Genomic DNA, 24176 nt, shown 5'->3' with positions numbered 1-24176 from the left:
GATCCAGTGGATATAGTATTCTCAAAATTTTAGAAAGACTCTGACAAGGTCTTTCACCAAAGGCTCTTCAGCAAACTCAGCAGTCAGGGGATAAGAAGAAAAGTCCTCTCATGGATCAATAACTGGTTAAAAGATAGGAAACAAAGGGTAAGAATAAATGGTCAGTGTTCACAATGAAGAGAGGCAAATAGATGGGTTCTCCAAGGATCTGTACTGGGACCTGTGCTGTTCAACATTCATAAATTATCTAGAAAAGTGGGTGAAGAGTGAGGTGGCAAAATTTGCAACCTATATGAAATTACTCAAGACAGTAAAATTCAAAGCTTACTTCAAAGAGTTAACAAAGGGACCTCGCTAAACTGTGTGACTGGGCTACAAAATGGCATATAAAATTCAATGTTGCTAAGAGCAAAGTAATGCACATTGGAAAAAAAATAATCCCAAATATACATAGAAAATTATAGGGTTTAAATTAGCTGTTAGCACACAAGAAAAATCTTGGCATCATCGTGGACATCTCTTTGAAAATATCCGCTCCATGTGTAGTGGCAATAAAAAATGCCAACCACATTAGGAACTATTGAGTAAATGGATAGATAATAAAAACTAGAAAATATCAGCATATAAATTCATGGCATGCCCACACCTTGAATACTGCATGCAGGTCTGGTTGCCCCATCTCAAACAACACATATTAGAATTGGAAAAGGTATAGCGAAAGGCAACAAAAATCATTAGGGGTGTAGAAGGACTTTCATATGAGGAGAGATTAAAAAACTAGTTGACTACATAGCTTTGGGAAAGTATTTTTCTCTGGCAGACTGAAGGTAAGTATCACAATTTAATTAATATTATGAATTCAATATGTACTGCTCTCTTAAGGATAAATAAGTTTAAATTCACTCAGAAATTTATTTCATGAGAGCAATCATATCACAGCACTAGCTTTCATTCACAGCATATAAAAGGTCACAGTGGAAATGTACTATGCTAAATATATACCCAGTCTCTGTAATAACTACTCAAGTGAATGAAACTGGACAATAAAAAACAGTTTCTCTCTATATTTTAACTCGGGAACTGTGGAACTATTTTAAAATATGAAGCTTGGTTCTAACAGCGTAAATGAGAATATAACAATAGGGGTCGCTATGCATGTAATCTACTAGTTTAAAATTGTATCATTTACATTATATTTTTCATCCAGAAAAAACACTAGTGATTATAAACAAAATATTTCACTTTTATTGAAATTACAATCTATGTGAAAGTTAAAAAAAAATAAAACCATTCCATATGCAGAGGCATAATAAAAATTGTAAATGTAGTATATAAAGTTAAATAAGCACTAAAATAATATTTTCAAATTTATTCCTGTATGTGCATTTTGAAATGCCCACCTTCATAAATAAAGTCAGAATTTCCTGAGCACAGTAGTTGTGTATATGATTTTTTGGTGCACCCATCCACAAACCCCTCTAACACCTGCAAACCCTGAAATACATTATAATCCCAGTTCTCATTTTACAACAGCTTACACAAGAGCAACTCTGACTAAATGAGCAGTCCTAGATAACTCTGTAGGATTACTCTTCTAGGATAATGTTATTCACAAGAATAACTCTTTCCAGGACAAGATTCTATGTAGATAACAGCCTCATTGTTTTTTCTAAAATATTTTTTTGTGAATAGATTTTATAGCAGTTCCTAGATCATGCCTTAGAAAAATACAGTGAGTTCAGGATGGCGTAGTAATACTTAGCTCTTCCATAATATATTTTATCTGAGAATCATCACATCCTTTATCTAGAAGTTATATAATTTAAAAAGTAGTTCAACAACATATAATGATCCAACCATCCAACACTGGAATGCAGCCACTTCTAAAGTGAAACATGAAAGTACATAAAATCTACACAATAATTTACAGCACAAAGTAATTCAGAATGCCATAATCAATTGCAGTTGCAGGGGAAATTTAGTTGGGCAGACTGTAATTACCAGAGTTGAAATTTTGGCAGGCCAGTATGATTTTAAACACACTTGCACTTATTAAACATGTCTTTGATTAATTGCAAATGGTCCTTATTTTGTGGAAGTCTCATCCAAAGATGGCACCTTGAGTCTACACCAAGCTGAGGCATTGGTTAGTTCTAATTCAGATGAAAATTAGTCAGCTACAGTACTGAATCCCCAAAATCACTTCCTTCAGTACTTACAGCAGATATTCTTTGGAAGTCTCTCATTCAGGTACACATATAGTATAGCCTGTATGGTCAAAAAGGCAGATTTTATTCTTAATTTCCTTGGCTTCCCAATTTAACTTTGTCTTTTGGTGCTAGTCCATTCTAGAATTGTAAAATTAATAACTATATTGTACATTACCATTTTAATGAACTCTTTGTGCACCCATAAGGCGGCCTTTTTTGATCATGTGACGAAAATGACTGCATAAAAATTCCTCCTTCCCACTATTCTTCACCCCTTTCTCCATTGCCATAAAATAGAGAGAGGAATAAGTAATTTAAATGATGACGGTAACTTTCTGAAGAGCTTATGTGAAAGAAAGAGTTCTTTGTTTGAAAAGCAGCATATATAAACCTATTACGAAGCTGTGATGTATTGCAACATATGCCGGCATACAGCCTTGTTTACAAAGCACCGCTTTTATGTGCTGTACTCGCCACTGTAGTTCTATGTAAACTGATGATTTTAAACTGAATTTTCATTGTAACATCTAAAGAATTTTGGCTGAATGGTAAGAATATGGCACACAAATGCAACATTACAGCTATTCACACCCAGTTTCCTGGTTTGCTTTCTCATGTTAAGACATGAGATATGACTACGTACCCAACAGTTAAAGCAAAGAAACGTGAAACAACCCAATAAAAAAAACCCTGAAGTAATAATTCAGAGAAAGAATAATGTATATCTTCTTTGAAGTGCTCAGATATATTTACTGTGTGGGTAAAGAACAAGAAGAAAAATCAGACACAAATCTGAGAAGTCTTATTCCAGATGAGAAATGGCACATTTGAAGCCTAGAATAGAATAAGGAACTAATAACTTGTTTTTTATAACTTCATCTTTGTCTACAGCAAAGAAATTACCAAGGAATGTGCTGCTTGCAGGATATTAGTGAGGCAAGGTGGGTGAAGTAATGACTTTGTTGGACCAAATTCTATTGGTGAGACAAGCTTTTTAACTACAAAGAGCTCTTCTAGTGTTTATTTTCAGAAAAACTTTTCCCCTGTATGTTTTCTTACAGCTATAATTTTATAAAATGAACAGTTTGTTATTACAAGTATTGGTCATGGTAGAAACGCCTGATGATCCATAACACTTCTGGTTTCAGCTCATCACTACAAACCAGGCATGTCTTTTTATGATGTGTGCTCTATTCATGGACATGGTCTGGTCATGGGCTCAAAGCAGACCTAAGTTCCCTAGAATTCTAAAGAAAAATTCTCTTCAAAATCCAGACTCCAACATTTTTACCTAGTTTCTATGATAAGTTATTGCTAATGGGATGATCAAAATCCCAAATCTAAAGAATAGCAAACACTGGCAAAATTAAAATCTAGATCAGAATGTTATAGTTCAGACTCATCTCTAGAAGTAAACATAATAAACCCTTTTGTAAGTTTAATTGTTTACATTTTAAAAGAAAACCAGAAAAGCTCAGCCAAATCAAAATGTAGACTTAGCAAACAAACAAACAAAACCCCACAGACAACCCCACACACTACACAACAACCACCAAGCTTCCTATAAATCAAATGATTTATACACAGTATTTTCCATGGTTTCACAAGGTAAATCTGAAAGGAATGGGGGGAAACAAACTGCACATGAAATAATAATAATAAAAAAAAACCCAGCCCAAAACAATAGCTAAAAACAAGAGCCAAAATGAATTATTTTCTTTCCTTTGAAAATGAACAGTCCTTTAATACAATATCACCTGATGCAAGCCAGAGGTCACAATAAAAAGATGTACTATGCACTAAAAATTACTTACTGTTCAAATAGACATCATAAAAACTAAATCACGATCCTGAAACAGAAATTTAATCCCCTATGGATAATCTTAGTTTAACTGGCTAAAAACCCAAGAAAAGTAGTTAAGAAGTCATTTTTTCCCTATACAGCTCACAATACTGTAATAAAATTTTGGGTCCATAATCTCAACACCAGGGGGTAAATCAATGATGTAAAAGTCACAGCATCAAAGTTACCTCGTTTGCTGTTAGTAGGTTATATTGGACTATCCTGCTAGACTTCAGCTACATGTGGGCATTAATTCTGCTGTACATTTAAACCATGCCTTGAGTGCTAACAGCATATCGATAAATGCTCTTTTTTGGGGGAGGTGCAGAAACCAATGGTTTTATTTTTTTTGCTCTGCTTTTCAGTGTGAGTTGTCATTCTCCTGCATGTACTAGTACATCACTGACTGCAACACGACTCATTTATACTCACCCACATCTATTGCCAGTTTCTCGGGATCTTTCATTTTGAGGTCTACTGCCTCCATTTTATGGTTGTTTAAAGATCCATAACTCTCAGGGTAAATATATTCATGTGTTTTATATAAAAAGCTGGCATAGCACTTCAGATAGATTTTAATGAAGTAGATGTGAGCCTTAACCCTTCAGAACTTTTCTGCGCTGGGAGAAGGGAGCAATTACTTAATACAGAATTGTCTCTCTCTCCCTATCCTACTTACTCTTGCTCTAGGAGCTAAGCTGAAGAAAGCCCACCAAAAGGCTGCTGGCCTTCCACTTTTTAAAAAAACAACAACAAACCCCTACCCTGTAAGTATACTTTGAACAAGAAAAAGAGGTGAAACATAGAAGTAGAACCCCCAGTTAGAATGGTGCCTGTAAAGAGCAACAGTGAAAAAAGGGAAAGAATAACTCACCATGATAAATTGTTACAAAGGGAAGACAATTTAATAGCACCTCTCAAGTCAACAGTCCTTGGGAACTCATGTTCTCTTCTCCGGTCTGTTCTCTACTCAGTCCTCCACTCCACATAAGGGAGAAAATAAGGAGGAAAAAGAAGCCAAGAGATTTCAATGATTGCGAAATAAACAATAAAATCTTCTTGTGCCAACACTTCTTCTAAAAACATTCACTAACGAGGCTCCCAGAGGCCAGCAAAAGGCAGAAACACTAGTACACAGTGCTGTAACAGCACGTTTAATACAATGTTATGAGACGCTTCATACCTTTCCCTTTATTGCACAAGCTCCACCTCTTTCCTCACCATGGTTTAGGCTACATTCTGTTCTTTGTAACAGCCATGCAACCCCATTAACAAAATCTGCCTCACTGTTATTAAGAGCCTTGGTCCCTTTCATAGCAAAGATTTTTATCAACATTTTAGAGACATCTCACTTCTTCCCCTTTCATTCATATGCCTAATGTAAGATGGACATCAATCTCCAGATGGCTAATCTAACCTCCTGAGCCTGTGTTAAAACCTTCCAGTTAAATGGAAACTGGATAGTGCTGGGATAAGAAGTCTTTTAATGTCTAGGCTGCTGGTTTGAAACAGCCCAGGTCTGTCATTGTCATCTGATGACAGTTCCATGATCTATATGAAATAAACTGGTTGCTTTAGCTCACTTCTTTAGTTCACTTCTGAGTGCACAAGTGTTAACAGTACAAGAATTGAACCAACACTGGCACAAAATTAGGGAGCTCCATAGAGAGGCCACAATGAGCCTGAGACTTAAGATGGTCTCTCCAGGAGAATGGTGAGGGATAATGTGAAGAAAGGCTACCAGACCTAAAGGATAAAGCTATTCATTAGCTCTGTTCTGTTTAACTAGAAACTCATTATTCAGCCACCCACTGACATATTTTCTGACTCACTCACTCATGTTTTCACATGAATTTAATAATCCTGAAATGTGAAAAGTCATACAAGACTTTTTATTATGTGAGAATCCACCTCTCCACGCACAGACTCATTATGAAATACAGAGGACTGGTCACTCTTCAAACCCTGAATAGCAGTAGCGAGACCAAGAATGAAAAAAACAAAAACAAAGCATTGTTTCTACTCTCATCTGTTTCACATATTTAACCCACATTTCTGTTACCCTTATGCTCATGTTATACATGTATTGTGCTACTGTGCTGTGATTTGTTAATGCCAGATTATAAAACATCCAGGGTTTTCAAATCTCTTCTTTATGTATAATGGATTTTCTAGATTATATTTTGTTAGTCCATCTCATTTTGAGTAATTTTGTTGTGTTTCGATGTATTTTCTTATTTGTGCCCTGGGGCTATTTAACAATGATCTGTAAAACAGATGTCACCCACCACAAAAAAAAAAAAAAAAAAAAAAAAAAAAAGATACACATTTACAAATCAACCATACACAATCTTAAGGCCAAGTTGGTCACTGGCCATAAATACAGACATGTGGAGGAGCAGGGGGTCATCAGCTGCTCTCCTCCCTCCTGCACTGCTTGTTTGGATTGCCACTTTGGATATAAGGGAAGACTCTGCAGGGCTATTACTCTGAATGAGTGAGTGGGTAAGAAGCAGGCAGACCAGAGGTGCGCTGGGAGAACGGAGGAAGTAAGATGACTCCTATAAAGTGCTACAGTAACTTCCTTTGCCCCAGGAGCAAGGGAAAGCAGGGAAGGACCCGTGACTCCTAGAACCTAGAAACAGTTCTTTCCTAGAGCTGGCTGCTCCTGAGGAGGTGCAGCTCTGAGCCACCCCATTTCAGTGCTAGATGTTAAATCTCCATTTCAAGGTGCAATCAGTATGTTTTGTGGAGAGCTTGATAGTAAAGTAGGGACGCACACAACTTTTTCTTTTATAAAAGCTAAAACAAGGCGTCAGTGGGGTGAAAACACCTAGTTATTCACTACATCTGGACAGGGAACTTTCCTGCTCTCACTAACTTAGCTATTTTTAGAGTCTGAATTTCTAAGAAGGCGGAGCACCTTGCCAAATGTTCTTTACTGGGCAGGCAATTTTTGCATTCATCTCCCTCAAGCAGCACTGCTGTATCATGTATCAAAGCAACCAATTCCTCTCCATGCTGCCACCTGAACTCCACATTTGAATGCTCTACATTCTCATTAAGTGACCTTCCTTCTGGTGAGCAGAGGTGAATACGATTCCTTGAGTATTTAGTAACTCTGCTGTCACCTTTCCTGACCATGTAAACATCATTTTACATTGGTTACAGCGCACACAACATTTTATTCTCTCCTTCTTGTCTAAGATCTCAGAGGAGCAACAGAGTTTGCCACCCATTTGTTATTCAATTTTGTATTCATTCCAAACTGCCAAAAGATGTTTTTCCTGCAGTGACAAGCAATCAATACTTCTGCCTTCTCCTGATGATGTTAGCAAGTCTGTGGTAGGCTATTAAGCTCTGAAATTCAGGGGTGGGACAGGAACATTTAGAAGCATGCCAAAATAGCTGAAAGAACTGACTTGCTCAAGAAATTAATGCCCTTCTGACTATCTTCCAGAACTCTGGTGAAGAAAAGGGAGGGACCCAGAGAGACTCAAGGAAAATGGACAGAAGCCCAGCTCCAAGGTTTAAGCCAGAACAGTTTCTGGCCAAACAGGAAGGTTGGCGAGTAAACAAATGAAGGCTTTATTACAGGCTTTCGTAAGCAGCATTATAAATACTATATGAAAAATGTCAAGCCATTTAGAATTCAAGCCCCCAAGATAGGATTTACTCTAGAAACAGAATTATGTTGGCTGAGATCTCTTCAAACACTTCAGCTGAATGTCAAAACTTTAGGACAACTTTATCCAGTGAGAATACAAGATGCTGTTGACAACTACAATATTCAGACATGTAATCAAATAGTGAATTTAGCCAAAAACACAGAATAAGGCTAAGGCATATTTGATTCTCAGTCGAAAGCTCAAGCCCTTACAAAGGAACCATGTTCATAAATTGTCCTTCCTTTTTCTTTGCCACATTCACAAACACACACAAATATTAAAGAAAAAAAGAGGGGTTCAATTTCTTACCCAACTCATCTTTCAGAAATGTTTGAAAGTAAAACATAAGCTAGCACTGCTGCAATACTTTATTTTAAAAGAAACAGTAACCAAAAATAGCTTGTTGATGTAAAAGTAAGTTTAAATAAAGCATGAGTAAAAAGACCTTCCACAAAGGTCTCTTCAAAATTTCAGGAGTCCTTATAAAAAATTACTCATTTCAAAATATAAAGAACTTATTTTCTTTCTTTTAAATACAGTTGACAGTTCAACTCCCCACAAAATAAATATTTAGAATGCACTCTTAGATCCCCTACCCAGGTCCTTATGGGCATGTCTACACAGCAGGTTGAATTAAGCTATGCAACCTTCAGCTACATCAACTGCGTAACAGAAGTAGAAATAGCTTAATCTGTCTTTTGGTGTTGTAGACACTCTTCCTTCAACTTCCCTTACTCCTTCTGAAATGAGGGTTACAGGAGTTGGAGTTGGCTTGCTATGTAGATGCGCTTTGTTATTTCAGAATAATGCTGCTGTATAGATGTAGCCTACATGTGCAAAGCCTGAAATTTAACCATCTGCCTGAAATCTTGAGTAAAGGTGTGTGGTACGCTGCAGCCACTACTCCTGACTCAACAATGGAGTGGGGACTCTCTGGATTAGATGACTGTGAACATCTTATTCCTCCTGCAACCTGCTTGTATGTCCCCCAAGCAAAGGCTACCTACCCAGCCTTCGCTGAGGGGAGGTGACTATAACTTCCAAGGAGTAGTGCTAGGGATCGCTCACTATAAAACATCAAACAAAAATTGGACCTCCCATAGGTCCAGAAAGGCCCATGCCATTTCCAGCTTTTGAGGCCCCTAGCCATAATAAAAATAAAAGATGACAACACATAAAAACAAAACAAGGCACCAAAAAGAGAGTGGTACATAATTTGAATTTTTTATTATTTAACAAATGCTTTTCTAGTCTTTTTCACATCTTTTAGTTGCTGTAAATTGAGAGAGTGTCATATTTTGGTCTAATAGGGATGCAGATAAAAACAAGTTACAAAATTCATCAAATTCGCACCCCAACCCTGATTGGCCATGAGCAAGAAGAGCCTGAAAAAATCAGTGCGCAAAGTGTTAGAAGCATTCTGAGATTCAGCCTAGAATTTCTGAATAGTTCCATTTTTAACAATGAAACATTAAGGATTGCCTCCTCTCTCTCAAATCTTCCTGTAGCTGAAAACACTCCAATTGCTCTTCCAAGTTATATTTCCTAACGGCTAAAAATAAACAAACAGGCACCCTAAGCTATTCTTCTTGCTTGTTTACCCCTGTCACTCAGAAACACACCTTTAAGATAGGAAAGTTTTCCATGGCATCAAAAATAGGGGAAAAAATGAGCCAAGAAAAACCTCAAAACACAGAATTAAAAAAGTAATAACTTCCTTTTGGCTAAATATAGAAAAACTAGGTTGATGTTTAAAGAATCTGAATTTTCATACCATTTTAAATAAATGCAATGCATATAGCAAAATGTGAGTTATAAAATTCTTGTAGAACTGTCTTGTCCCATAAATCACATTATGATATCTTTTTACTGCATATGGCACATACCTGGAATGAAACAATGGTTGCATATTCTGAAATTACATACAAACAGCATACCTTCTATATGTGTTTTTAAGTTAGCATTATATCTTAGACATATTTCCTCCAAAATTTTCCAGCTGTGGACATTTTTATTTAACATTACTAATCCATTACAGGCAATATGCTGTGCAATAAGCAGTTTAAACACTCATGCAATCAGAAGGAAGTAGAAGCCATCAGCAAAAGGCTGCTTAGCAAATGATAGCTTAAACGCTGTTGTTGCAATATTATTTTGCTTTTTTATGTATTAGAAATGAAACTATATTCAAACTAAGTATATGATAATAGTGAGATAAATGTCAATCATTATTTAGTACTAGCAGATGTGCCTGGCATTGCTTGGGTCCTTAACTCTTCTCTTTGTGAAGGGAGGATGCCCCAGTCAGGGCATGGTGTGGTAGGTGCAGGAGTCAGAGCAGGGGGATGGGTGTGGGGGAGACTCAGGGCTGCAGGTGGAGGGCACAGGACAGAGTGATAGGTGTGGGGGATGTCAGGGCAGCGGATGAGGGTGTGACAGTCAGGGTACGGAACAGAGGGCTCAGAACAGGGGTGAGGGTTTAGGAATCAGGGCAGGGGTTTAGGCGCTGGGAGGGCTGAGGACAAGAGGTAGGAGTGCAGGAGTGAGGGCAGGGGGCTGGGAGATGTGGGGGGATGAGGGAAGGGGGTTGGGTGTGTGGAGGGATCAGGGCAGGGTATGAGGGTGCAGGTAGCAGGCAAGGGGCTTGGAGGTGTGGGAGGGCCCAGGGCAGAGGGTGCAGGAGTTAGGGCAGGGAGCTGAGAAGTGTGGAGGAGTGTAGGGCATGGGGTGGGGGTGCAGGAGTCAGGACAGGGGGTGGGGGCTCAGGACAGACACACCAACAAACTCAAATGGCATCTAAGTCCTGCCAAAAAACAAACAAAAGTCCCGGCCAAAACCATTAGTTGAATTTGTGAGTAGCTTCAGGTTGACTGAAACTGCATTTTTTTAGTGAATAAATCATTTGTTCAAACATTTCCATTGATTCTACTCACTCTATCCCATTGGGTTTACGTGGACTTCTTATGTGAGCATGGATAAATCACAAAGGGTAATTGTTGCAGGATGGGAGTCTGTGATTCTGGCTACAACTGGAAGTGGAAATACAACAGTACACAGACAAAGCTATTTCTATCAAGGATTACTGGGCATGAAATAAAACCATTCTCAAAAGATTCCCATCCCTATTTCTACCTAAACCAAAATGCTTAGATGCTTATGTCAGACTGCTGACAGTTAGCTGCCATTAGTTATGCCATGGAACCAATGCATACAGCCATTTCCAGTAATTTACTATAACTTGGCACTTATACACAAACCTTCTATTCAAGGATCACACAGTGCTTTACAACCTTTAATACATTTAGCCTCACTTCTAAGATTAGTACTATTTTACATCTGAGAATATTCATGCAATGGAACTACTTGTTCATGTGTTCGCAGGGTTGAGGTCCAGTGACTAGTGTTTGTAAAATCAGATAGAATTGAGATTAGAACTCAAGTCTCGCAATTCCTAGTTTTATACCTTAATTTTGCAACCAAACTCCCTGACAATACAAATGGGAAAACATTCTGAAGATGATTTTTTGGGGAGAAAAAGATGTTTAAAATGATTTGGAAAAACTTAAAAAACAACAAATAGTATAGCAGCACCTTAAAGACCAACGAAACAGGTAGATGGTATCATGAGCTTTCGTGGGCACAACCCACTTCTTCAGATAACCGGAGTTCTACCAGTTTGTGGGTAGAATAGAAAAGCTGATGCAATGGAACTGGGAAATGAAAAGAGCTTCTGGGCCTGCCATATATCTTAACAAATTTTGACAGAGGAAGCTATAAGGTCCAGTGGTTTGAGCACAGGGCTAGGGGCCTGGAATCCTTCAGCCAGTTTTCATCTGAGTGCTACCACTGAGGCCTTGATCAAATCATATAAACCAACTGTGGCAGGGATATTCTCTGTCAACTAAGGTCAATAAAACCTGCCTCAAATGGACATTATAAGGTTTCATTAATGTTTCTACAGTCCCTGGAAAATAAGCAGCAGTGTTCATTGGGGCTAACTATTATTGGGTAATAATAATATAGTAATAATAATAGTTGTTATAACATCTAACAACTGTCTTGGATGACATGAACATGAAAAATCATCATGTTGCAGGTATTCGATCCTTACCTTAATGCTTTTAAAATTACAGCACAAGACATTTTTCCGTTTTAGTTGTTGTTTGCGTCCCACCTGATTTTGCTATACACCAGAAAGCATCATTTAAAATCAGACAAAAAATAATATAGAATGACATATATTGCTCCACTGTTTGCAAAGTGTCTGTTATCATGCAGCCACTTGCAGGCTGATTCAAACCTAGGCCATTTGTAGCTTAGTGTAGGAGCCTCTACAGCTTGAGCTATAAAGCCACTTGCCTCTCAGTTTAGGCTGTAGTGCTCACTCATTTTTATCTCTCGCTGTAAGTGTCTATGCCACTTCATGGGACTGTAACCCATACTAGGTATGTGGGTTACAATCACATCAGCGAAAAAGGGTTATTTCTCTCTCCAAACTTCTGTTGACAAGAAACAGAATTTTCATTCTTTTTGAAAGACCACAGTACTTGCCTGAACCAAGCATACTTCTGCCCTATATTAAAGATATTTTATGGCAGGGGTTGGGGTGGAGGGGAAGCCAATATTGCAACCCTTACTGCAGAAGTAGTCTCACAGAAGTCAAGGTGACTCGAGTGAATAATAACTACTCACATGAGCAAGAGTTGTAGGACTAGATCCTTAAATAGGAAAAGGACATTTCTGCTTTGTTTTTGGTTTTGCACCTTTACTTGTGTGTTTAGGCACCTATTTTTTTACAGAATGCTATAGGAAGATTTTTATAGTCTTAAATGGATTACATTTACAACACATTTAGTACAAATTTACAAGCACATGTTAAATTAAAGTGTGTCATCTCCGCTGAGCCATTTTCTGGGAGCAAAGCAATTGCCTACCACTCTAAGGAATTCCCTACCCACATGACAGGGAAAAAAACCCACCTTGTAGGGAGGCAGTAAAGTAATGCAGCAATGAACAAAGCCAGACCCTGGTTTCCCACGTGTAATTCTTGGTGTGTTATGTGTATTATTACATGACTTAAAAAACTTGCCACACAATGATTTAATGTTTAATGCCCCGCAATGAATGTTGCACACAATGCCAAGCAGGAGTAAGTCCTGACATGTTCTTAGACAAGGCAGGAGGAGGAGGGGGAAAGTTAGGAAATAGAAAGGGTCTCATGTTTACACAAGCAGGACAAACCCTTGCATAGCACTCATGTAATCCCAGAGAGTTGGCGGGCTAATACATTAACTTGCATACCATTAGCTGAGGGGTATGTAATCACTCCTCTATTCCATCCTCTCCCCCCTGCTGGGCTTGTCTCCCCGCAAGCAAGGTTGTGTATATTCTGCCATCCACACCAGCTGGCAGTAGTAAGGAAGCATGTTGTTCTGATCAGAAAAACAGCAAAGATGCTTTCCATGGTATACTCCTCCCAGTCTACTGGAGGATTTCCATAGAAGATAAGATTCCAGACAGCATCTCTATACCTTAAGGCCCAGGACAGAATTTCAGGATAGTCTACTGAAAATCCTGAACAGCCCCAATTCCTGGCCACCTTTGGAATGCTCTTGGGACACTGCAAACCTTTGACCCAAGAAAGACAAACCAGAAGAACCTACTCCCCACTGACTTGCAAACCCATTTCCCTCACGTCTATTTCTGTCTCTGTCCTACCCCTCCGGCGAGGCACAGCTCATCTCCCTGCTGGCAACACCACCTCCTCTCCCTGGCATCTCTCTGTATCGCCACCTCCCCTCTCTGGCAAGCTGCATGGGGAGTAGTCAGAAATTGTCCTGGCCTAACTAGTACTCATTTTGTAAAGTGCCCAGATGCCATGGTGATGAGCACCACAGATATGGTGCTTATAAATACACAGACCCTGACTATTGTCCAGAACATTTTTCATCCCATAATTTAATAATTGCATGATGCTTAGTCATAATAAGGTGAAATTCATTCAGCCCATGCATAGGGGCTGCATAGACCTTACACACCACTTAAGCCTCATTCAAACTATCAATATGGGGCTTATGTGAGCTCTTTACACTGCAGTGGATTTCACCCAGTAGTGAATAATATAGTTAATTGAAACAAAAATGAACATTTATTAGGAATGCCAGCCGAAACCCCCAAACATCTCTACAGTCAACAAAAATACACAGACCTTGTTGATAGGATTTCCAGGATTTCTTTTATGAGTGGAATTTTCCAAAGGGGTTCCAAAGATTTAGATGAGTAAACCCCACAGAAATACAGTGGGATTTGGGCACTTAATTCTCTTATGCTCCTTTGGAAAAATCTCATCATAAAACATGAAAGGGATCATGCAGATTATTATTAATTTGTAATATGGCAATATGTAAGGGCCTCAAACACTGTTCAGTTCCCCCCTCCCCCCACCTCCCGCTATAGGCAGTATAGCAATACATAACAAAAAGACTGAAGAATTTACAATCTATGTATGAGACAAAAGACAACACGTGAAATATAGCACAGATGGGGGAGCATAAACACACAAACAACAAAATGTTACGCAACTCCTTTGTCATAAGGCAGCCAGTGCCTGGAGCATTCTTCTGCAGCAGGCCATGGCACAACAGAGATGTCTGACTCAATTTCCCTCCTTCAGAGTCCCCTGTAATTCCCCTTCATTCTCTTGTCTCAATAATACCCCTCTTCGGCAGCTAGTTATTTTTTACCAAACCTTGTGTAAATAGTCCAAAATGTAAGTCACAAGTACATAGCTAATTTATACCCCAATGCAAGAGTCCTCCAAATGCCACTCTCCCTAGCAAAAACCTCCACTGCTTCTCTGCTGGGAGTTCATCTTCACCGGGGGAGCATCCATCTCTTCTCTTGGCCCTCTCATTGCTCCCCAAAGTCCAGGTCTCCACCGTGGACACATCAGGTAAGCCCCTCTACTGCTCCCCTGCCTTCAGCCCTCTCCAGATCTCTAACCCTGGCTCTCTGGCTTGGGGACATCAGCCAGAAAACCCCCTCTTGCTGCTCTCCTTCCTTCAGCCTTCCCCCGGGAACCATCTTCCACAGACCCCAGGTAACTCCTCTGCCCTTTTCCTGACAGACTATTCTGACTCACCACATCTCTCTCCCGCTCTCAGATGCTACTGGATCCTTTACAGCCCCACCCTTTTTATTGGCCAAACAGGGAGCACCTGTTCTGGCACAGGGCCCCAGACCTGTTTCCTTTGCAGGAGCCAGTCATCAATAAACAGGAAGTAGTGTGACAGGTTTTTGCAACCTGTCAGCTGAGTCACATGAATCTCAGCCGCCTGCCTAGCTTTTCCTGTAGACAATGAAGATACATGACTGCACTCCTTTCATTCACCTGACACTAGCCAATTTTAACTGGTCCCCTCAAGAGCCTTAGTACAGGAAATCGATTTTACTATGTCTTTAAAAATAAAACCAGATCAGGCTTAGGGTGTGTAGCAACTTGCATGGAATTTGGGAGGAGGAGTAGAGGTTGCGGAGGGAAAACTGGAAAGCTCAGTACAGAGACTGATAAGCCAGTGAAGCAAGACTGCTTTTTGTGAGAGGTAGTCTGATGCACTCTAGCTGAGGAGCAAAGGACAGTACACAGAAACAGGTAAGAGAATCCAAAGACTGCCTGGCAGCCTACTAGAATAAAGGAACAAGGAAGTTGAGTCCACAAGCGGGTAAGTCTGGGCCCAGCCATGAAATGGCCACACAAAGGAATGGCAAAAGGCAACAGTCAAGTTACTATATAACACTGGTCATATGAGGTTGCTACAGACTCAGGACACTAGTGGAGGTGAAACCAAAGCAGTTGTGGCATAGTGGAAGACAGCACTCCTAGACAGATGGGATGAATGCCAGGATAAGGAGGACATGGAGCATCAACCATCAGCTAGCCTAACACAGGAGAATCAGAAGAAACAAGATACATGAGCAACACACAGGACCAACATGATGCTTACCCCCAACAGCATGAATATAGCAATAGGGAAGAAGCAAACCCCTCCCGTCAACCTCAATAGCATTAAAAAAAAGAAGTAGGAAATTAGTATGAGGACCAGGATACTGGAAGCAATATGAGGCCTAACAGGCTGCAATGAACTAGCAGTAAAGATGTCCCTTGAATGGGCTGTGTACTAGTAGTCCTCTGGCCCCAGTAAATATCTGCACAAAAGACACAACTGTTAAAAGGAAAGATGCTGTAACCTGCATGGAACTTGAAGAAAACAGCACAAGCTGCAGGAGGAAAGAGTTTGGAGAGCCCCCAAGAAGACAGTCTATCTGCCCATTCCTGTAAAATACTTTCTTAGTGAAGATTTAAATCTGTTTTGGAATCAGAGTTGTTTCCTGGTATTATGGTAAATGAAACAGGGCTCAACTCTTATGGATCTTCTTAAACATACACATGTATACTCAGGAGAGAGAAAATAGGAACATTTTCTGCTGTGATTCTTTTAAAAAATAATGTGATTAAACAAAATATCCAGCAAAATACAGAACTCTAGATACTTGCCTCTCTTGTTGCTTTAAGTCTGAATTACTTAACTGCTGTGTGATTAAGATTTCAGCCTGTTAAAGTAACAAAGAGTTTTTCCGTATTTTTAAACTAAAATAAAAATATCAAAATCAATACACCAGTGTTTGTAAAAGCACTCTTCCAGCTCAAGATTTTAAAAAAAGTTCTGTTGAGTAATTGTCATGTAACGTATTGTTATGAAAGAAAGGTGGCAAAGATATGCAACCAAATGTGCATCTCTGTATTGAAAAAACAACAAATGGTCTGGTAGCACTTTATAGACTAACAAAATATGTAGATGGTATCACAGTAGATCAGCTACCCCCTGAAGCATCTCTGTACTGAATGAGATGAAATACCAGTAAGATGCACAAAAGTTACATGTGTGTAGGATTGCCAGATGGTTGTAACAAAAATACCGAACACCCCTATCACCCCAAAAAAAATTCTGTTGGGGGTGGGGAAGGGAGGGAGACCAAAGTTGTTGAGGAAAAAAAAAAGGATTCCAATAAAACAGCATGTCCCCTTTAACAGAGAGTCCCCTTTAACAGTGGGGGTGTTGGGGGCTCGGAGGGGCTGGGCACTGAGTGTGTGTAGGGTAGGCATTTTCACCTCCTAGCTGGGGAAAAATTCAGAAAATACCAGACATTTTCGGTGTCCAGTATTCTCTGAATTTTTTTTTACCGGACAGGAGCCGAAAATAATGGTCTGTCCAGGTGAATACCAGACACCTGGCAACCCTACATGTGTGTCATGGGCTGGCTGTTTCCTTGGAAATTTCTAATACTGACTGGGCCCAACATGGCTTATCCTGTGATATTTAACAAAGGCACAACCTCTGGTGGTATGGCTGCAGGGTTGTGTGTGCGCAATCAGTATTTGCTGTAGTCACTAAATTTCCAGGGACTGAGATAGCAGCAGGAATCAAACCCAGGCCTCCCATATAACACTGCAGAATACCCAGAAAGGCCATTAGCACATAAAGGATGCAAATGTAGGCTCACTGAAGTCAATGGGAGCTTTACCATTGATGCTAGTAAGGCCAGCATTTTCCCTGAAATCTTTCGGTCTTAATGATATTACATACTTTTAAATTAATCAATGCTAATGCCACCAGCAATAAACCTAAAAATGATGATATCCTTAAGCTGTCACTATCCAACAGAGTGGATATTTTTAAAATAAAAAATAAGAGTTTTTTTATTTGAATTGGATTTTTTGATAAAATACTTTTTGTGGAAAAAACTATATGAAGATAGTTTTAATTAAAATACATTATAGTTCAAAGATATCTCATTATGGAATAGAAATGATAAATTATAATTCTACAGTATGAGGCAATATATACGTTTAAGAAAAGTTTTGTAATGAGTTCCAATAGTTCATGGATTAGGGACCCAATCTTATGGGGTTTCTGATGCTTCTGTGTGGATTATTTAGGTTAATCTTTCTATCTACCCAATGGGACTCAGTGCTCAGTCTAGAAGATACCATCAGTGATACTTAGTTTTGCAGTTCTCAAACTGTGGATTTGTGTCTCTACAGATAACATGCTTGTTAATAGCAAAAATGTTTTTAAACAAACAAAACGGTGAGAAAAAACAGACCTTAATGCTATTGTCCCCCTGCAAAATTGTGTATGCTGTGTCAATCTCTTACCTCTCTCTAAAAGTGCAGAATTTTAAGACGTTCAATGAAGATTGTTGGGGATGGAATGGATCAGTACAGGGAGAAGTCTGGACATAAATGTAAGAAGAGAGGGACAGGCAGTAAAAACAAAAGTGAAACTGTTTGAGCAACATATTCCAGAAATCTTGAGGTCTTTCTGAGCGAAGACTTCATTGAATTGAGATCTATCATACCGTTCTCTCACTAGAAGGGAAAACCTATAATGGCAGCAGGTTGTAAGAGAGACCCAGTTTGGGAATAGTATATGAAGATCTTCTACTTGTGTGTAAGACAGTCATGTGTGCAAAATTCAAACAGAGCCGCAAAGAAATGCAAGGCCTGGTTGCCCAAATGAAACACCATAAGAGGTGATCTTTCTCAGGAGGAAGCTGTGTGGAAGATGATGAAAGGAACATGTCTGAACATGCAGGATCTTCAGGTTGGTAAACTTTTTTATTTCATATTCTTTCTTAAGGACTGCCTGTCTTCCTTCTGGACTATTCTTGAATTCTCATGTTTGAGCAAAAAATATATAGTTGTTACTTTATGGTACTACTATAATGCAGTTGTGATAAAAAATAAATAGCTGAAATAGGCAGATATTCCTTTTACAATTTCACGTTTAAAGTAGTACTGCCAGTGAATGCAATGAGTAATACTAAATGAACAGTATGGTAATAATATTTAAATAACTGCATTAACTTATTTTTTTAGGAGAATCCACCCTCAACATGAAAGATTCTGAAAACTATGCACCTTAAAAATCACCATGATTTTCTATATTTTCAGAAAAAAAAACCCAAATGGTTTGGTAGCACTTTATAAACTAACAAAACATGTAGATGGTATCATGAGCTTTCGTGGGCACAGCCAACTTCTTCAGATGGCCGGAGTTATGAGTAGGGGATATGAAAACTGGAAATAAATAGAAGAGGGGAAGAGAAAGGAAAGAGGAAGAGGGGCGGGGAGTGGGGGGTAGGAGGTGGGGGTTTCATTCACATCATATAGCCATCATATATCACCTGCTGCAAAAAGAAAAATAAAACCTCCATCATCCAAAACCAACCATAGATATATCTGTGATAAGAACCAGCAGATTAAAAAAAAGGTAACTGTTGAAAAAATTGCCCTGTTTATGCACCAAATTCTCCTTTCCATATAATTGAGAACCCACACTTCATTAACATAGTTCAGTCATTAAGATCAGGTAACAGTCTACCCAACAGAACAGATGTTGCAGGAAAACTGCTGGATAAAATATATGAGAGAGAAATTGAGCAGCGTGCAAAAAGTCTAGAGGGTAAAAGTTGTTAACCTGAGTCTTGAGTGGAGCAATGTCTACAATGATCCTGTAATGTTCTTGTGTGACAATAGAAGAACAGAATGTCTTCCTTACAGAAACAATTGATACATCAGGAAATGCGCACACAGCAGAACACTTACAAGAAGTAGCAGTAAAAGCTCTAACAAACTATACAAAAAATGTCAAATGTCTAGTATGCAGCTTGGTCATAGACAATGCTGCAAATGTATCTAAGATTGGAAGAAATTTAGGAGAGTCCAAAGCTAATAACATATGGTTGCAGTGCTTATTTGAGGCATCTCATAGCCAAAGACTTCAGTGTTCCAGAAATTAAGGCTAATGTTGTTAAAATTGCAAAATATTTCCATAACCACAACCTTGCAGCAGCTTCTCTGAAAAAAGTGGGAGGAACCAAGCTAACTCTTCCACAAGACGTGATAGAACTCAGTAGTGGACTGTTTTGTGCACTATATCAAGAACTGGCTTAATCTGATGACAGTTTGTGAACAAAATGGTGAAAAATAGATGGCACTGTCATAGTCAAAGTTCTCAACGCTGGCCTTAATAGAAATGTTGAACACATGCTGAGTATCCTGAAGCCTATTTCTGTAGCCTTGAACATAATGCAGGGAAATAGCTGTTTTATTGCTGATGCTGTTGAAATCTGAGTGAGATCTTAAAAAGAGAAATATATGACAGTTAAATTACAAGCATTAAAAAAAAAAGAATGGGATAAGAATGCTTTCATTTTCTTGCAAACATTTTCAATACTCAGTACCAGCGTCAAATCTTAACTGCTGAAGAAGAGAAGTTGGCTATGACATGGGCATCCAGCAATCATCCTTCCATAATGCCAACTATAAAAAAAATTCAGAGCTAAGGGTGAACCACTCAAGAAATATATGTTTGCTGATGATGTTTTAAAGTACGTCACACCAGTGAACTCGAGGAAGTGACTTAAGCACTTGAATTCAGAGACAAGTGATAATCTCACTTTTAATAGCAGTAGTTTCTTCTGCCAATGTAGAAATAATATTTTCTTCCTTTGGACTAATTCATCTCAAATTGAGAAATTGTTTGGGACCTAAAAAGCAGGAAAGTTTGTTTTTCTTTTTCATATTATGGACAGACAGGAAAATGAAGATGAAGAAGACTGAGATAATTGCAGAAGCTAATATTTTAAATTTCTCATATTGACTTGGCTGACACAGTAGATTAATTTTTTGATTTTTCTAAATATTTCATTTAACTATTTTAGTTTAAAACAATTAACAAAAACAAACCAGATTTTAAAAAAATTAATGGTTAACTAAATTAAAAAATTCATATGCTTGTTTTGTCAAAATATATTATGTTTGCTGTTAAAGAAAAACATCCAGAATATATAACGTTGTCCTAGTTACATAAAACAATTTAAATATCTTTCTACTGATGTTCTCCTAATACAACATGACAAGAAAATCCTCCAAATATTAATGATTAACCAGTTGAATTGGAAATAGTTCACCTCCCAATGACTTCATAAATATCTGCTTCAGTTACCTTTGGTAAAGGAAATCAATCATTCATTTTTTGATATTGCAGTAAAACTGATCTGAAATATTTTAAAAATAAATCACTGTTTAAAACTGAAACCTACATCTCTCTCTCTGAATTGTGAAGAATATATATTAAGGTTATAACAACCAACAAGAATGCACTTTTATGTAGAAAACTATGATTAAACCGAGTCTGCCTGATCAGTGATTTAAATCATGATTTAAATTATGATTTAAGTCAATTTGATTTAAATCAAATCTGCCTTGCTATCTAGAGCCAAGCACTTAACTTTCAAAATTGGGCAAGGGTTCAATGTTGTCTTCATTGAAATCAAGGAGAGTTTTGCCATTCAACTTACTGGGCAAAGGAAAAAGCCTAAAAGAGTCCTACACTTTAAAGATACTTGTTTTAAAGCAGTCGCTTCCTATCCCTGAAGCTGCAAATTACTCTAACACTCATAATTTATTCATCCTGTGATTCACTTATAAATATGCAATATAATTATCATAACACATGCTTTAAAATTTTATAAAGTGCTGCTCCTGCTGCCATAAGACTATAGTCTTTCAAATCTCTATGGAAGTAAATATTCTCGGTATTCACCCTCTTTCTGAATTTAAGGTGAAAGATGCATTTGTGCACAGTACGACTGCAATTTTTAAGTCGTTGTAGCTTCAAACACAAAGCCCAAGCCCACAGATAAGTGAAAATCATGGAGATCTGGGAGATGGCTCAGAAATGGGAGGGAGCATGGGTTATAATAGCAGAAATAAAGGAAGGACAAGGCAGAACTGGGGGGCAAAATCTTAGATGCCTGTATACAAATTTAAGAAATATGGGGAATAAGCATGAAGAACTTAAAAGTGCTAATAAATAAACACAACTATGACATAGTTGGTATCACAAAGACTGGAATATTGGTATAAAAGAGTACAGCTTGCTCAGGAAGGATAGGCAGGGAAAAAAGGGAGGAGGTGTTGCCTTGTACAGGCTGGACTTCCAAAACCAGGACTCTCTCATCTGGCAACATCCATGGCCCAGTAGGACCATGGCTGTTCCTGGGTCAGGCAGTCCTGGCAAATTAGTACCGGGCAAATTAGTCGAAACAATAGTAAAGAATAAAATTGTGAAGCATGCAGAAGAACATAATTTGTTGGACAAAAGTCAACATGGTTTCTGTAAAGGGAAATCCTGTCTTACTAATCTGTTAGAGTTCTTTGAAGGCGTTAACAAACATTCGAACAAGGGGGATCCAGTAGATATAGTATACTTGGATTTTCAGAAAGCCTTTGACAAGGTCCCTCACCAAAGGCTCTTGTGTAAATTACATGGCCATGGTATAAGAGGGAAGGTCCTTTCTTGGATTGAGAACTGGTTAAAAGACAGGAAACAAAGGGTAGGAATAAACGGTAAATTTTCGGATAGGAGAGGGGTAACTAGTGGTGTCCCCCAAGGGTCAGTCCTGGGACCAGTCCTTTTCAACTTATTCATAAATGATCTGGAGAAAGGGGTAAGCAGTGAGGTAGTAAAGTTTGCAGATGATACCAAACTGTTTAGGATAGTCAAGACAGAAGCAGACTGTGAGGGACTCCAAAAAGATCTCACCAAACTGAGTGATTGGGCAACAAAATGGCAAATGAAATTTAATGTGGATAAGTGTAAAGTAATGCACATCGGGAAAAATAACCCCAACTATACGTACAGTATGATGGGGGCTAATTTGGATACGACAAATCAGGAAAGAGATCTTGGAGTTATCGTGGACAGTTCTCTGAAAACTTCCACACAGAGTGCAGCGGCGTTCAAAAAGGCAAATAGGATGCTAGGAATTATTAAGAAAGGGATAGAAAATAAGACCCAGAATATCTTACTGCACCTGTATATAACTATGGTACGCCCACATCTTGAATACTGTGTACAGATGCGGTCTCCTCACCTGAAAAAAGATATTTCGGCCTTGGAAAGGGTTCAGAAAAGGGCAACTAAAATGATTAGGGGTTTGGAACGGGTCCCATATGAGGAGAGGTTAAAGCGACTGGGACTTTTCAGTTTAGAAAAGAGGGATTGAGAGGGGATATGACAGAGGTCTATAAAATCATGAGTGGTGTGGAGAGGGCTGATAAAGAAAAGTTATTTATTAGTTCCCTAAATAGAAGAACTAGAGGACACCAAATGAAATTAATGGGTAGCAGATTTAAAACTAATAAAAGAAAGTTCTTCTTCACACAGCGTGTAGTCAACCTGTGGAACTCCTTGCCAGAGGAGGCTGTGAAGGATAGGACTATAATAGAGTTTAAAGAGAAGCTGGATAAATTCATGGAGGTTAGGTCCATAAAAGGCTATTAGCCAGGGGATAAAATGGTGTCCTTGGCCTCTGTTTGTCAGAGGCTGGAGAGGGATGGCAGGAGACAAATCGCTTGATCATTGTCTTCGGTCCACCCTCTCTGGGGCTCCTGGTGCTGGCCACTGTCGGTAGACAGGCTACTGGGCTAGATGGACCTTTGGTCTGACCCAGTACGGCAGTTCTTATGTTCTTATGAGCCCCAGTGGCAAGAGGCTGGTGGCTTGGAGCCCAGTGAGGACGGGCTGGGACTGGTGCCAGAGCCCTGGTAGCGCAGCAATCACAGCAGCCCTGAAAGTGGGGCTAGAGCTGGAGACACGGCAAACAGGGCAGCCCCGAGAGCTAGAGATGTGCAGTCGTGGAAGCCCCAATAGCGGTGCTGAGGCTGGAGGCGTAGCAGTCCTAATAGCAGGGCTGGTGCAGGAGTAGTCCAGGCTACTGGGGCCACAGTAGCCCGACAGGGGGGATGACAGCTGGGGCCAGCAATAGGGAGGAAAGGTGGTTTGGAGAGCTGGTAGCAGGGGACCTCCTCAGGTCCAGCAAATTCCCTCACTTGGGACTGGTCAGGTCCTGAAGGTGCTGGATCACAGAGGTCCAACCTGTATATTAAAAATGTATACACTTGGATTGAGGTGGAGATGAATGTAGGAGACAGACTTGTTGACAGTCTCTGGATTAGGTTAAAAGGGGTAAAAAACCAAGGGTGATGTCATGCTAGGGGTCTACTACAGACCACATACCCAGGCAGAAAAGGTGGATGAGACTTTTTTTTAAACAACTAACAAAATCATACAAAGTTCAGAATTTGGTGGTGATGGGGGACTTCAATTATCCAGACATATGTTGGGAAACTAACACAGGAGGGCACAGATTATCCAATCAGTTCTGGACTTCATTGGAGACAATTTTTATTTCAGAAGGTTGAGATACCTACTAGGGGGGAAGCTGTTCTAGATTTGATTTTAACAAATAGGAAGGAAACTGCTTGAAAATTTGAAAGTGGAAGGCAGTTTGAGTGAAAGTGAACATAAAATAATGGAGTTCATG

At 39.1% G+C, this 24176-nt stretch overlaps 1 protein-coding gene across 13 annotated transcripts in view; it reads right to left on the bottom strand.

Moving 5' to 3' along the window:
* THRB (thyroid hormone receptor beta) overlaps window positions 1-24176 on the bottom strand; it is a 293517-nt gene that overhangs the window by 118935 nt on the left and 150406 nt on the right. Inside the window, exon 1 of one of the 13 annotated variants that reach the window (XM_075922035.2) lies at window positions 4928-5229. The exons of 11 other annotated variants lie outside the window; for them this stretch is intronic. In XM_075922035.2, coding sequence (XP_075778150.2) covers window positions 4928-4930 — 3 coding nt within the window. In that variant the 5' untranslated portion in view covers window positions 4931-5229. Of the gene's footprint in view, window positions 1-4927; window positions 5230-24176 lie in introns of those variants that run through there. One more of the 13 variants, XM_014579149.4, reaches the window with a different exon arrangement.

Source organism: Pelodiscus sinensis, chromosome 2, assembly GCF_052426305.1.
Source record: "Pelodiscus sinensis isolate ZL-2025 chromosome 2, ASM5242630v1, whole genome shotgun sequence".
NCBI classification, from domain to species: Eukaryota; Metazoa; Chordata; order Testudines; family Trionychidae; genus Pelodiscus; species Pelodiscus sinensis.
The sequence above is the reverse complement of the archived record's forward strand: the minus strand, read 5'-3'. Positions and strand labels throughout refer to the sequence as shown.